This window comes from Magnolia sinica, chromosome 2, assembly GCF_029962835.1.
Source record: "Magnolia sinica isolate HGM2019 chromosome 2, MsV1, whole genome shotgun sequence".
Classification (NCBI taxonomy): Eukaryota; Viridiplantae; Streptophyta; class Magnoliopsida; order Magnoliales; family Magnoliaceae; genus Magnolia; species Magnolia sinica.
In genome coordinates, this window is record NC_080574.1 from 6,811,566 (window position 1) to 6,828,200 (window position 16,635).

At 46.0% G+C, this 16,635-nt stretch overlaps 1 protein-coding gene across 1 annotated transcript in view; it reads right to left on the reverse strand.

The window, feature by feature from the left end:
• LOC131238028 (succinate dehydrogenase [ubiquinone] iron-sulfur subunit 3, mitochondrial-like) overlaps positions 1–16,306 on the reverse strand; it is a 31,569-nt gene extending 15,263 nt beyond the window's left edge. Inside the window, exon 1 of the mRNA XM_058236156.1 lies at positions 16,190–16,306. Coding sequence (XP_058092139.1) covers positions 16,190–16,306 — 117 coding nt within the window. The remainder of the gene's footprint in view (positions 1–16,189) is intronic.
• Positions 16,307–16,635: the final 329 nt, after the last annotated feature.

Below are 16,635 nucleotides of genomic sequence, written 5' to 3' on the forward strand. Positions count from 1 at the left end.
GAAAAGGCCTTCGAGTAAATTTTTATAACAATATAGCAAGATTTTGTAATTCTAAATGATGCCTGTAACGGTAGCCTGGACGGTTGAACCATAGGCCTACTTTTTAGCAAACTAAAACCTGATAATCAATACCTTGCTCAATTTCCCTTTTACATACACACACACTTATTTTACCAATCCATAGAAACTTCATTTTAGGTAAAGAAAGATATAGAAAAGCTGTTCCTAAATAATCACTACACTTTTATGGTATTATTAAAAAAAAAACCTTCAAAAACCAAATTACAGTATTATTTATGCAATTCAATCAAATACAAGGTTAGATTTGTGATCAAGAGCGTGTATTTAAATTTTATATGTGTTTATGAAATGTATTAGTATGAAAGTTATAATTAACTCAATGTTTCATTGACCTCATGCTGTAATGATGTTGGGGACAAAACATACAAGTCCGCAGACTCGGACTAAATGCCTCGGGCCACCAAAGGATGTGTCAAATCCGAGGAGTTATTCGCTAGACCGAGGCAAAGGTTGAGTCGGCCCCGACGGGTCGGTAGGGTCGTCAGTGTCTCGGGCATGCTTCGGGCGGACCTCTTTATCGGATCGACCGTCACAAGATGAAGCCGCACTCCGGATGTCTTGGGATAAGATTCCCGATCCCGAAGCTCACGGATCGGATGAAGGCATGAGACGGGCACGATCCTGTTTCCGTGATCCCAGGAGAAGATTCCGTGATCCCAGGAGAAGATCTCGCGCACAATACCAGGAAGAGAATCCTCGTACGATTAAATGCCCCAGCAGCTATAAAAGAAGGGGGGCCCTCACCTTGAGAGGTACGAAAATAAATTCCTCCAAAAGACTTTTCAATACTTTAAGACCCCGAGTCCAGGGCCCGACTTTGGCATCGGAGGGTCCCTGCGCTAGCCAGGGTCTCCTTTGTCCTTTTCGTGTAGGCATACAAGGATCCAGGAGGACGAACCAGATAATTGCATCAACGATTTGGCGCCTGTGGGAACATGCAAAAAGCCATCCCGTACCTCTATATTGAGTCCAATGGTGATGACTAGAAGGACTCAGAAGAAGATTTGAATGAGAACGCGAACAGGCCACCAATCGCCATTCCCCCAGCCCAGAACGCACCTAACAACCGCCAACGGGGCGGCCGGAACAAGCAACAATCCGGGTCGCGACGATGGGCGGTTGGACAAGGAGGTTCAAGAAATCCGCTCGATATGAATACGATGAAGCAGATGCGGGAACGAATGTATCAGCAAATGCAACCACTCCCGCATCCTCAAGGGGAGACGGCGCACGTACCGACGGCGGCGGTTGTCAACCTTCCGCGCCGCACTCTTTCCGGCCGAGCCAACCCTAAGGCGGTCGGAACCATCTCCAGGCGCACCAACGCCTCCTCCCCGACCGATCTTCGACGAAATAGAACGAAGAAGGCGCAATCGCCCTTCCATGGAAGGCACGACAGAGCAGCGAACCTTGGAAAGCCGACATTCAAAATTTCAAAAAAGAAGTGCGGGAAGAGATGGCAAAAGAGATGGCAGACATAAAGCACGGCCGGAATGTATATTCAACCGGGTCCGAAGCGAAAGCGTCCCCCTTTGTGGACTCGGTAATGAAAGCCCGATTGCCCGAGAGGTTTCGATTACCTCAAATCACTCCTTTCACCTAAGACCGACCCGACCGAGCATATTGAGTGCTTCGAACCTATATGGAACTCCATGATGCCTCGGATGCAGTAATGTGTCGGGCCTTTTCTCTTACATTGACCGATGTAGCTCGACTGTGGTTCAAACAGCTGAAGCCAAAATCCATCAGTTCATTCGTTGAGCTAAGCAACGCCTTCCTCACCAACTTCATCGGCGGAAAGAAAAAATTAAAGCCCCCTGCACATCTGAATAACCTAGTTCAGAAGCAGGGAGAGCTATTGAAAGATTACATCAAGCGTTTTAATTTCGAATCCCTTCAAGTTCAAAAATCGTAAGAAACGGCCCTCAATGCACTCATGCAAGGAGTTAGGATAAGCCATTCCTGGCATCTCTAGACAAAACTCCGCCCGATACTCGAGAATTTATGTCACGGTCCGATAAATATGCCAACGCCGAGGAAGCGCGAATCCTGCGTGAAACCAAAACCTCGGCCAAAGAGTCGGCAAAAAAAACTCGACCGGGGGAAGGAAACGCAAAGAGGATCAAGCACGTGACGAGCGAAGGAAAACGGCCGGATCGAAAATTTTCCACATATACTCCCGAATAAGACTCGGGAAGAGGTATTGATGGAAATAAAAAACGAAGGCTTTGTCGGCCCAGTAAGCTCCGGAGTAATCCTAATCGGCGGGATAAGGATAATATTGCCATTATCATCGCGATCACGGGCATAACACAAGTGATTGCCGTCACTTAAAAGAAGAGATCGAAAGACTCATAAAAGACGGCCGACTCAGAGAACATATGGTCAAAGCTGGGGCATCTGAGGCGCGCCCGACCGAGAGTCAGCCTATGGAAGAAATCCGGACGATTATCGGCGGTCCACAATGTGGGGGCGACTCAAACAACGCGCGAAGGAATCACGCACGAAAACTTAGTCAGCCTCAGTCCGAGCTCATGATTATAGATCGGCCATCAAAGGAGAAGAAAAGAGAAAGATATTGCATCTCGTTCACAGAAGAAGATGCCCGAGGCATCTATCACCCCCACGATGACGCATTGATTGTCACCCTGACTATCGCTAACCGAAAGGTGTTTCGTATACTAGTCGATACGGGGTCATCTGCAGACGTATTATTTACCCAGGCGTTCGACAAAATGGGGATCGAACGATCCACACTGCGCCCAGTTCGGACCCCGTTGATCGGTTTTTCCGGAGGACAGGTGCTGCCTGAAGGAACTGTCTCATTACCACTCACTGCTGGCAATGCTCCACATCAGACGACGATGATGATTGACTTCCTGGTCGTCGATCAACCCTCGGTATACAATGCGATACTCGGCCGACCTTCATTGAGTCTCCTCCAGGCAGTGGTATCCACATACCATCTTACAATGAAATTCCCGACCGAGTCAGGAGTCGGAATTGTTAAGGGAGACCAGCAAGACGCAAGGCGATGTTACATGATAGCTGTAAAAGGAGCCGCCGACAAGATTCCGACCAACATATTAACAATCGAATCGTTGGACCCTCGGGCGAGAATTATGAACGAGGACACGGTCGAAGATCTTGTCTCAATCGCCTTAGTCGAAACAGATGAATCCAAGACAGTGCGAATTGGCTCATCTCTGCAGGCCCCTTTGAGAGAAAAGCTGATCGCCTTGCTCCGAGAGTACGCCGACGTATTCGCTTGGAATCATGAAGATATGCAAGGGATCGACCCCTCCGTGGTGACTCACCGGCTTAACGTCGATCCGTCATATCGACCGATCCGACAGAAGCGACGACCGCTTGGCCCTGAACGATACACCATCAACAAACTCCTCCCGGCTAATTTCATAGAAGAAATACACTATCCAGAGTGGGTCGCGAATGTCGTGCTTGTGAAGAAGTCCAACGGGAAATGGCGAGTATTGATTATACGACTTGAATAAAGCTGCCCCAAAGATAGCTTTCCGAGGATAGACCTAGATAGTACAGCAGGACATGAGCTCCTTAGCTTCATGGATGCTTATTCGGATATAATCAAATTGTAATGCATCAAACAGAAATTCAGAATATAATCAAATTGTAATGCATCAAACAGATAAATCAAAAACTACCTTTCACCGACAAAGGCCTTTATTGTTACCGAGTGATGCCATTTGTCTAAAAATGCCGGTGCAACTTATCAAAGGTTAGTTAACAAAATTTTTGCTCGACTTATAGGCCGAACCATGGAGGTATACATCGACGACATGCTTGTCAAGAGCATACACGCGGCGGATCATGTGAATGATTTGGAAGAAATGTTTCTAATCCTACGGAAGTTCCGGATGAAGCTGAATCCAAGTAAATGTGCTTTTGGAGTAGGCTCCGGAAAATTCCTCGGTTTCTTAGTCAGCGAGGAATAGAGGCAAACCCTGAGAAGATAAGGCTCTGATTGATATGGAATCCCCCAAAACCATTAAGGACGTCCAAAGATTGACCGGACGAGTCGCAGCACTTAATCGATTCCTGTCCAGAGCTACGGATAAATGTCTCCCTTTCTTCAATCAATTGAAAGGGAGACAAGCGATGGGTTGGACGGAAGAGTGTGAAGCAGCATTCCAGCAATTAAAATCATATCTCGGTTCTGCACCTCTCTTATCAAAACCCGAACCAGGGGAGTCGTTGCTCCTCTACCTAGCCGTGTCCTAGGCAGCGGTTAGCTCGGCTTTGATACGAGAATCTGAAGGAAAGCAACTGCCGGTTTACTATGTCAGCAAAGCATTACTGCCGGCAGAAACAAGATACCCAAGCTTGGAGAAAGTTGCCTTGGCTTTAATAACTTCATCTCGGCGGCTTAAGCCGTATTTCCATGCCCACACCATCATTGTAATGACCGACCTTCCGCTTCGCCAGGTACTTCCGGCCGACTCACCAAATGGGCTATCGAGCTGAGTGAGTTTGATATTCAATACCGACCAAAGGCAGCAATCAAAGGGCAAGCCGTAGCTGATTTTATCGCCGAAGGAACACCTTCAACCGAACTCTCAGTGAACGATACGCCGAAGGTCGATGCAGTGCCCGCCTCGACCGCTTCCCCTTGCCCTATTCCATGGAATCTGTATGTCGACGGTTCTTCCAACTCGAAGGCCAGGGGGGCTGGGGTTGTGCTGGAAACCCCCGATCATACCTATATACAGTATGCCTTACGACTTGGATTTCAAGCGTCGAACAATACGGCGGAATATGAAGCGTTGCTACTCGGCCTCCGACTCGCCGCTAGCATGGAGGTCACGCACCTAAGCGTTTTCAGCGACTCTCAGTTGGTTGTTAACCAAGTTACCGGTGTATACCAAGACCGGCTAAGGGCTTACATGGAGAAAGCGAAAGAACTTATCAACGAATTTCAATTCTGTCGTGTGACTCGGATCCCTCGCACGGAAAACAGCAAAGCCGATTTGCTAGCAAAGCTCGCCTCGGCCAAAGAAGACGAAATACCCAGGTCCGTCCCTGTCGAATACGTCGATAAACCAAGTATAGACGAGCCAATTAGCGAGGCCGTCAATACAATCGACTCGGAACCATCCTGGATTGATCCAATCCGCCAATTCCTTGACGAAGGAAAGTTGCCAGAAGATCGCACCGAGGCCCGACGAATTAGGATCCGAGCTTCCCGTTACACCATACTCAACGGGACCCTTTATAAGAAAGGATACTACGCCCCGTTGCTGCGGTACCTCAAACCCACCGAGGCAAACTATGTGTTACGGGAAATTCATGAAGGAATCTGCGGAAACCACGCTGGAGGGCGATCCCTCGCCTACAAGGTCTTACGACAGGGATACTACCGGCCCACTATCCAACATGACGCTCGTGAGCTCGTTCAAAAATGCGACGATGCCAACGGTTTGCGGCAATTCCGAGGCAAGCACCCGAGGCATTGACACCGATGACCGGTCCCTGGCCTTTCGCACAATGGGGCATCGACCTCATAGACCGCTCCCTATGGGAAAAGGGCAGACAAGTTTTCTGTGGTAGCAGTGGACTATTTTACGAAGTGGGCCGAGGCGGAACCATTAGCCAAATAACCGAGCATAAGATCACCGAGTTTGTATGGAAAAACATTATCTGCCGATTCGGAGTACCGTACCATTGTCACAGACAATGGAAGGCAATTTGATAATAGGAGCTTTCGTGAGATGTGCAAGAACCTCGGGATCAGGAATATTTATTCATCACCGCATCACCCTCAAACCAACGGACAAGTCGAGGCAGTTAACAAGATTATCAAGCAACATCTTCGGACCAAGCTTGGCCGGGCCAAAGGAGCATGGGCCGAAGAGCTCCCGAAAATTCTTTGGGCTTACCGAACTACAGCTCGAACAGCCACAGGAGAGACCCCGTTTTCACTAGCTTATGGCTCGGAAGCCGTCACTCCCGTCGAAATCGGATTACCTTCGGCTCGAATCACCTTATTCAATGCAGAAGAAAATGAAGAACTCCTTGCACTCGGACTCGACCTTCTGGACGAACAAAGGGAAAGGGCGAGGCTGCGCACGGAGGCTCGACAACGACAAGTGACTCGGTTCTACAATACCCGAGTTAAGATTAGAAGATTCCGAAGGGGAGATATGGTTCTTCGGAAAGTGTTTTCCAACACTAAGGAGTTTGGGTCGGGTACACTGGGACCCAATTGGGAAGGACCCTATATCGTCTCGGGCACCATTAGACCAGGAACATATCGGCTGGAAGACCTAAACGGACAGTCATTGCCTCATCCATGGAACGCTGAACACCTCAAGGTCTACTATCCTTAGCTTACTATTTGATGTTTAAAGACATGCTTTTTCATTCGTCCGAATACGTGTAAGTACAAAAGCAACCGAATACATCGGAGCAAAAAAATATTTACATATAAAAAAAAAAACCAAAGTCTTCATGCGTCGGCCCCGTCCCCGGCAGTTGTGTCTTCAGCGGCGGCGTCCGGATTCTCGGATTCTGAGGCTGCCCCGCCTTCGAGTTCTGAAAGGTCAAGGTCAGGAAAAGACTTCTTTATATCCTTGACGCAGATATCCGCTCTGGAACAGGCGATCCCTCTCGTCCTCAAACTCGGCCGACTCAAGGAATGCTTGGACGGCCTGGTCCCTAGCCGTCTCGGCCTCCCGAGTCTTCTCCTCGGCCTGCTGAATGCGCTCCGCCGCCTCAAGCTTAGCCCGAGCTAAGTCATCCGCGCACGAAGCATGGATTTAGAACTCGCCGATTCTCCTCTTCGGCTTTGGAGAGTCGAACCTGCCTCGAGCGACCTCCGCCTTCGCCGTCAGGGCCCTTCGAAGAAGCCGCCTCGCCTCGCGTCTTGGCCTTTCCGAGCAAGAGACGCCCGCTGTCGCGGGCCGGATCTCGGCCTCGCAGAAGAGCCTGTAGCCGATGAGTTGAGGATAGCTCCTTGCCGGCCTTGATTAAGCAAGGAGCGAGTTCAAAAAGCATCCGGGGTCGGTCTGCGATGACGGGGCGTTGTACAGTTTCACGAACTCTCTTTCACACCCATGGGCAGGCCCAAGGAACCATCCCCGACACCACTTGTTGCAGGATTGAGCGGCCCCTCCTGGTTCGTCTCTTCCCCTCGGGAGGACGGTCCTCGTCTCTTCCTCCCCTCTTGAGGTCGTGGCCCCGGTCTCTCCTTCCCGACTCGGCACCGCGTCTCAACGCGTGCCGAGTCAGGTGCCGACGATCCGAAGCAGCAATCGCCGTCTCTTCCGCCCTTTCGTCCGGGTCGGGAATCACGCGAGGAGGGGCGTAAGAGCTCGCTGGCTCTTTCTCCTTCTGCGGCACCCTTTGCCTCTTCGGTGGCCGAGGCTCTGAAAGAAGAACTGACCGCGGAGGAGCCTTCAACTTCGTGACGGGTCTAAGGGCAGGACGAGCTCCAGTCATCTCCGGTTCGGGGACAATCCTTAGGTTGGGACGAGCTTTGGGCAGATCTGCAAAAACAAAAAAAAGGAAGGGGAGAGTAAGGCGAAGTAAGTCGGTGGAAATTTGGAAAATTCAGAAGATTCGTTCTTAATTACCTGTAACTTCCGAGTCCAGACATGCTGATTTTCTAATCTTGCACGCAATTACAAAAAAACAAAAATAAATAAATAAATATATCTGAGGCATATCAAGGATCATATAATTCCTTCTCCTAATCCAAAGAGTCAGAAGGGGGGAGGTCGGACAAAAAAAAAAAAAAAAAAAAAAATGAAAAAGGGCGAGGAGAGAAGACCCAAGTCACCGGCTTTCTGAAATGTCCGAGGGACACGAGCCTCGCAAGACCCGGACTCGTCCGTCTCCCATCGACCACATGCCCAGAACCAACGCTCTTTCCAATGTTTGTTGGAAGTGGGAGGGTCGGTTATCAGGGAACCGCCTCCGCCTCGCCAAGCAGCAAAGACGTAGAAGCCAGGGTAGTTCGGATTTACCCGCACTTGGTCCAGGTGGAGAAACTCGTCGACTGGTGGCTGTTCCATCTCAACCCACAACACCGCACATCCGAGTAAGTTCCTCCACCCATTCGGGACTATCTGTCCCGGGGCAATCTGTATGCGAGACAAAACTCCCCGGACGATGGTCTGAAGGGGCAGACGCAAAGGGTGATCTGGCAGGTCATTCGGGCGAGGAAGATACGTGATGACCGACTCGGGGATATGATACCCGACTCGGATTCTGTCCAAGTCCGCTTCAGTCAAGACTGAAGGAACCGGACCGCTTAAATCTTCCCCCGATTCTTCCCCTTCAGACTCGGCCTGCGCCGATTCATCAGCAGGAACTGGGTCAGGGGTTCCTCCGGCAATTAAAATTTCATCTTCTTCCTCTTCATCTTCCTCCATGTCCCTTGGTAAGTTGGGCCTCCCCGGGCGGGTTAATAAGGATGACCCGCCACGAGAAGGAACGACGGAAGCAGGGCGCTCCGCCTGATCGTCGGTGACTCTCTCAGGCATACAAGCAGCGTTGGCATCCACTGCTATCTCCGTTAGTAAAGAGGGCGATTCCGCAACGTTCCAAAAACGTTGCGCTTCGCCTTCGTCTCCGGAAACTCCCACCTGGGGGCTTTGAGAACTCCTATCCGCCATTATTATTATGTAATAAAGAGGAAGGAGAAACTCACCGGAGAGAAAGGAACAGTGGCGGAAAGAAGTGCCGACGATAAAGAGAGAAGAAAGGAAGGAGATGAAAGGCTACGCAAATCCCAGAGAAAACGCAGAGCGAGAATGGCAAGAGCAGTAAAAGTTCGAAGTGCGGGACCCCTGACGTTTTATAAGGTCGCCCTACGGCGGAGACATTAATGGGGAAATGATTCGACGCCTGCATCGATTCCCCCACTCGACACGTGGAGCACGCCGACTAGCAACAATAATAGCTTTACTACGTGTCCAATCCTCATTGGCGGGACCTGCGATTTGATAGCTGACGGCGCATACGATGTCAGAAGCTGAACCGTCCCCATCAAAGGTCTCAATGAATGCGCTTAACGACTACTTCTCGTCTCGGACTAAGTTATGAACCGACTCAGCACTCGCTACTCCTCAGTGTCATATGAAAACACTCGGAGTAAGGGGGCTTACTGTTGGGGACAAAACATACAAGTCCGCAGACTCGGACTCACGGCCTCGCGCCACCAAAGGATGTGTCAAATCCGAGGAGTTATTCGCTAGACCGAGGCAAAGGTTGAGTCGGCCCCGACGGGTCGGCAGGGTGGTCAGTGTCTCGGGCATGCTTCGGGCGGACCTCTTTATCGGATCGACCGTCACAAGATGAAGCCGCACTCCGGATGTCTTGGGATAAGATTCCCGATCCCGAAGCTCACGGGATCGGATGAAGGCATGAGACGGGCACGATCCTGTTTCCGTGATCCCAGGAGAAGATTCCGTGATCCCGGGAGAAGATCTCGCGCACAATACCAGGAAGAGAATCCTCGTACGATTAAATGCCCCAGCAGCTATAAAAAAAGGGGGGGCCCTCACCTTGAGAGGTACGAAAACAAATTCCTCCAAAAGACTTTTCAATACTTTAAGACCCCGAGTCCAGGCCTGACTTTGGCATCGGAGGGTCCCCTGCGCTAGCCAGGGTCTCCTTTGTCCTTATGAAAGTTATAATTAACTCAATGTTTCATTGACCTCATGCTGTAATGACTAAGTAAAACCAAATTTAATTATCCAATAGTCAAGTTAACTACTTAGTTGTAATAGACAATTAGGCATTTTGAAAAAGTAGAGATTAGCCCTTTTTAATAAATTATTTTTACCTTATATTCAAGGATTTGTTCTTTCATTATAATTATAGCCAATATATCCCTCCATTTAATAAAGACAAACATATAAATAAATAAATATTTTAATTATATAAGACTTTATTGAATAATATTTTAAAAAATACTGAAACTTGAAAATCTCTAGAGAAATTGGCGATAACGAGATTTGTTAACGCAACTTAAAGAAGAATTAATACAACGAGGTCCAACACCCAAAATGAATGCGGAGCTTCGGAGATCTACGAAATTGGAACGGTACATGATAAGGTGGAGCCGGAAGAATACTATGGTATGACCATCTTTCCAAAGGACACGTGGAAGCATGATGTACAAATCCGGTCCGCTCAAATTCAGGTCCCTATTATAGATGGTTTATGTTTTAATTCCTAGTCGACAAATCCATCCATCTGATACTGTGGCCATTAAGCGACGGTGAACGCAAGAACTGTTAAGGTCAAATATGCAGTGGGAAAACTGTATAAAAAGTAATGGACAGGATTTTCAGCCATCCGTCCTTTGCCAGCATATGGGTGGGCCTGATTTATTCAATAGAGCAACGTGTCTTGTGGCGAGATGCCTTACCATATTCCGGTTCTTCCGGCTCTATCGTATCATATCAGGATCGGATTAGGTGTTACCCGGGTAACAATTAGTGGGTATTTCCCTGACCGTGGGGCTTACCTTGATGTATGTGTTGTATATCCACGCCGTTCATCAGTTTTTCCAGCTCATTTTAGGGCATTTTCCCAAAAATGAAACGGATCCATTTCTCAAGTAGACTACACTGCAGGAAACGAGGTCATTGAACACCAACCATTAAAAAACATAGTAAGGCCCACCGTAATTTTTGTTTGCCATCCAAACTTTTGATAAGGTCACAGAGACATGGATGGAGGTAAAAAACAAATATCTGCTTGATCCAAAACTTCCGTGGTCTCCAATAAACATTTAATGGTAGAGATTCAATTCCTAATGTGTGGTCAATTTAAGATTTGGGTCTGCTTCATTTTTTGGACCATGCTATAGAATGGGCTGGAAAAACTTGTGGACGGTGTGGATATACAACATATACATGAAGATGCCCCTCACAGCAAAGCAACACCTACGTCAAGATGGGGCCATTTCTATTAGATCAACGGCTTTGATCACGAAACAGCGTGCCCCACGTGTATGGAATCTAGGACGTCAGCAAAGATGTGAGCAGGTGAACCTGTAACGTTGCACTGTATCTCTCCAGTCATTACAGCCATTGATATAAGCGTATGTACGGTTACTTGAGATTGTTTGATTCCGAATGTGCGGTGAGAATAGCGGCTGTAAAGGTAGAAAAAGGAAAATAAAAATAAAAATAAAAACTGGGAAAAAGCTAAGAAAAGAAAGATATATTCCAAAAAAATTCAAAAGAAATTTAGCTTTTGAGAATATGTTCGGTGGCCGCTGCTTTAATCCTAAGTCACTGATCTCGCTAGAAGTTTCATCCAAATGGTCCATTTGTAGGCCCCTCTGTTTTTGTAGTCCACACCCTCTTTTTTAAACCTTTTGCATTAGCACAATACCAAAATGCACTGCTCAAATACCAAAAAGTAGAAATGACGTGTACCTATGATAGTATGATGTAAGAGTTCGTTTTCCTCCGACGCGATGCAGGATACGCGATTTGTCGCCACCCACTAGGGCCCATATGCTGAGATAGTCCTATGATTTGGATCATTCATACTCTCGCTGCTATCTGTTTTAGTAAAATTACTAATTAAGTGACGATCCAAACCTTTCATTTTAGATTTGAATTCTGGCCATTGAAATTTTCTTTTCATTTTTCAGGTAATGAACGTTGCAATCAGAGCATAAGTTTCCAATGTTTCCCGTATAGGATTGTTTCCACAATATTGACGGTTTAGATCGTTGGACCACTCAGCATGTGGGCCCCAGTGCGCGACCACAGATGCTGTAACCTGGGTTACGATGGAGGCAAAATGAACTCATGAGTGAAATGATAAAGGGTCGAAATATTCAATCTCAGAGTTTTTTTTTTTCCGGATACCCTCCATCCAAGTGGAGCCTTGTTAAATAAACGGTTTGGGACAGTAAAAAGAATCCAGATCCAACGGCTAAAGTCTCGATGTATCGTATCGTAATTCGTCGGGATGTATGTATTCCAGAAAAACACTTGACGTATGGAAGCGGATTGCGTCCCGCCCCTGGTGGGAAATCGCTCCAGGAAGGGGTTCCGTGGGCGCACCGTGATTTAAAAATTTTATCCACACCGTTAATCCATTTTTAAATATATTTTTAGAATTTTATCCGAAAAAATGAGGCATATATAAGGCCCAAATCGACCACAGTACTATAAGCAGCTGTGATAATGACGGTGACCGTTGAAATCTTTCTAGAGCCACCATCCAACCTGTTCATAAGGTAACATGGAGGTGGATGAAGGGAAAAAACAAATTTCAAATTGATCCAAAACTTCTGTGTTCCCCAAGAAGTTTGTAACGGTAGGAATTCAATCCCCATTTTGTGTCCCACTTGCGACTTGGATCTACCTTTCTATTTTAGCAGCATATAATAAAATTATCTGTAAAAATGTATGAACGGAGTGGATAAAACACATACATTACGGTGGGCCCCACATAAGTTGGACCGATTCCGTCCAGACGGGGGGGCAGGAAGCAACCCGCTTCCATGAGACATCTCCCCTGATTTTGCACGCTTACGAATGGAAGATGAGATTCCCGTCGCACGTGCAACCCTGACGATTTCGTGTGGACTTTGGCCATTGAACAGGCGCCTTTTCTCGTGAGCGTTCCCTCACCAGAAAGTCATGCCAGTTAGCATATCAAGTGGGCCGCACGTGTTTGAGAAAAGGGGTCCGTAGAAGAGATGACCAATATACTAGATTCGACTTGCACGTGGCCTACTGATAAGTAGACCACCCTAGATTTTGGGCCAGTAAATTTTCTTGTGGGGCCTCATCCGATGAATGGTACAGATCTTGCACGTGTTCCAGGTCGACATGTGTGCCTCGTATCGTAGCATGCTTACTTGGCATTTGGACCTACTGCACAGGTACTCGAAATATATTCCTTCCATCCGAGAGAGAGTTTTGGTGTTTGTTTGGCACATCGTGATAAGTGGTGGTGTCTCCTCGGTAGTCGTGGCATACTTGTATGCCAATCCAAACCGTAGAATTGACGGGGTCCATAGTGCATGGAGCATAGCCTGAAAATCACTCTGATCGAATGATCGTATCCGTCCAATTCAAGCCATCAAATGTATATACGAGAAGCATTTTATTTTCTGTCCTTATTGGGTGTGTGAAATTGGACGATGCCAGCCTTGTTCCATTCCTGTTCCCAAGAGAGCCAGTGACGGTCTGGATTTACAGTACGTAGGCCATACATAGACGTCATGGTAGGGTTCAAGACCATGAGTCACCACCATTTACTACGTGGAGAGTCATTTCAAACAAGCTCTTCGATGAAATGTTCAGGCCGGTTTGACTGGAAAATGAGATAGTAACTGGCCTCTGGTTGGATCCGTACAATGGGGTGCACCTCTGTGTCCTTGGATGCACGTGCTTGGACATTATTGTACGTGTCTGATTTGTTCTTTCGTCAAACATGTCTCATGATGTTCACATCTCTCTCTCTCTCTCTCTCTCTCTCTCTCTCTCACACAAATTCGCTAAGCCAGACCACGTGTATAAGACCCTGTACCAACCCAACATTGCATGTGCCACTGGCGTACGTGCAAGATCCAAATGGTCCATTGTGTGGGTCACACTTTAGATATTTGGTCCACAAAAAACATCACGTGTACGCTTAGCAACACTCCATGGGCCGACTATGTATGGTCCAGATTGAAAGCCTCTAGACACATATATGGTGAAAACATTGATCTGAACCGTCCACTAGCTGCATTGCATTTCCCGATGCTGCGACGACTTTGATTGGAAGATCTGCATCCTCCGATCAGTATGAATAAAGTCTTTTAGTGGACCATGAAAACCGAGTCCAAGTTTATAAACGGTCTAGATTGATAAATGGAACTTCCACGTGTTTAGAAGCCCCAGGGCGCACTAAGAGCGTCAGTGTACCTTGCGCGCATACGAGCTTTTACTAAACCCAATGTACAGACACATACGCACACGCTGGATGGAGAATAACCTGGACGTCAGTTTTACACAATGTAAAAAAGAAATGGTGAAGACTCTTAACCTGGACACGTGTCATATAGAAATCCAGACCGTCCAAATCGTGGATCCAATCGCAGATGGAGCATAACCTAAAAGTTTTATTGAAAAGATAATATTACCCATCTGATTTCATCCACTCACTATTTTACTTTTAATGGATGGGTTGGATTTCATCATCAGTGAAATTTTAGAGAAATATTCCATCTCCAAAGAGAGTCCCACTGTTCGGATGGTCTGGATAGTTGCAAATCAGTGCTGCATGGGAGAAAGATGAGTCACTATCATTTTTTTAAATGGTGAAAAACTAACAGAGTCATCTATTCCGTGTGTCCTGTTTATAGGTACAGGTCCAGCTGAGCAAGCAGACCTGGAATGGCTCGTAGACTCCACTCATTTGCATTGCTGTCAGTTGAAAACATCACATACACTGCAAGTTCAGTGTATATTCTTCACACCAGAATCCTACGTATCAATTCGGGAAATTATTTGATACTGTGGCAGGGTGTGATGAATGATTGTATACGTGGCATACGCTAGCTCATTTTCTACGGTCTAAATTCGAGGACCCACTGTAGATAGGTCATCTTTCAAAATATTTTTGACTGATTGATGTGAATTTGTTTGTTGAATTCATTCATTGACTGTATTCCATTTAAACCCTACAGTAAGTGTCCCCTAATCAACCATTAAGAGATCAAATCAGTATAATAACCTTCTGACCAGCGTACTATCCATCATCCATTGCATTACACCAAATAGCAATGTTGTTGGATTTTTGGGGCAAGAAACACAATAGAACCAACAAGATTTCCCAAAAATCAAATTTAATATTATGATAATCTAAATTATTGATGATGATGAAGATTGATGAAGCTTGATGCTCTGCACTATTTATGCTTATAAAAAACTAAGATCGGAGAATATTTTTGTGGTGTATATATATATATATATATTTATGGAAACGCTCACCTGTGAACTAGTTCCTACGTACTACGTACGAACTTTTTTGAGAACCCATCATACGTGATTTCAATCCAAAATCTGAACCGTTCATGTGAAGCAGCACATCCTGAAACCCCTCAGGCCCAAGTTTTACTTTGATCTAAAACTTTGATGGGCCATGAAAAATGACAACAGTTTCTTCCCTTGATTTGCATTTCTCTTTGCTATGGCCCACCAGAATATTAGATCCGGGTGAAAATTTGTCACATGGAGTTTTATGGGATTCCGCATCACATGGACCGTTCAGATTAGACACACATGGCACATGTGCAAAGGTGCGCACGTGCATAGGTGCGCAGGGGAGTATGACTTTCCATGTGTGTGTGTGTATGAGGAGACTGAATTATTTATAAAAATGAAGAATGCAGTAGTTTAACCTATCACAATTCTGATTAAAGTCTTCGTGTTGTAAGAGTTTATCTTTCTATAATATTGTGCTACATGGTTGATTTATCATCATAATTGAAGTGTGGCCTCATCAAGTCGTGATGAGAAACATCACACGTCCCTAATTAAGGGCCAAAGAGAGATCATTGCATGTGCTAATTTAGCATGTGAGTGCGGGATCCAGTCTGCTCAGGAGATGAGAAACACATGCATGTTTTGGGTAGACCATGGTTTTCTAACCACTCAATTATGTCTAGGCGTGTGGCCCACCTAACAAAAGCATTGACCAAAGATTCCAACGTTGGCATCATAAGAAAGACATTATATAAAACATGCCACTTTTATACATGTGGTGCATTTATTTATGGCACTTTCAGGAGTATGAGTCTATAGTGGGGTTTGCTATGATACACCTTGGCTTGTTGAAATGGAAGAAATTAAGTTAACAATGATTGTCTTCCACCCTAGCATGACTGTCTTTTCTCTTGATGGTTGTTTGTGCTGTTGATATCCTTTCTTAATTGGCAATATATATATTCAATGAGACTTCAGTCTAATCCCAACATTTCAAGGTAATTCTATGTGAAACAATCGGCAAACTCTGACTACGTAAGTTCAGCGTGAACTTATAGCTCTAATAAACCACTGATGAAAGTCAGTTTGGAATTCTATTATGTTTTTAAGTTTATTTTTACCAAAGGTTCATGAACTTGAGGTTGAGAGTCATCCAGCTTTTCTTGAGCTTGTTTCAAGCCTTTCATTTTTATGCCGTTTTTGACTACCTTATTGTCCAGTGTTGTGATGTCGGCCATGTCGACAAAGTATCTATTGCCACACTTCTTTAAGCTTTCTTCGAGCTACCTTATTTTAATTGTGAATTCGACCATTCTCTCATCAATTAATGAGAAACTCATCATGAAACTTCTTCCATAGTGCAGCCTGAAAAATGCCTGATAGGATACTATCTTACAATGTGTTATTCGGATTAATCCTGACATTTATACGAGTTCGTCACCCATACTTATCCCTTCCATTGAAATTTATTGGTTTAATATCATTTCTTTAGAAACATGCTTCGGTCGTATTGCATATGGCTAAAAATAGTTTGTTGTCTGCTAACACAAATTCGACCTTATCTTGA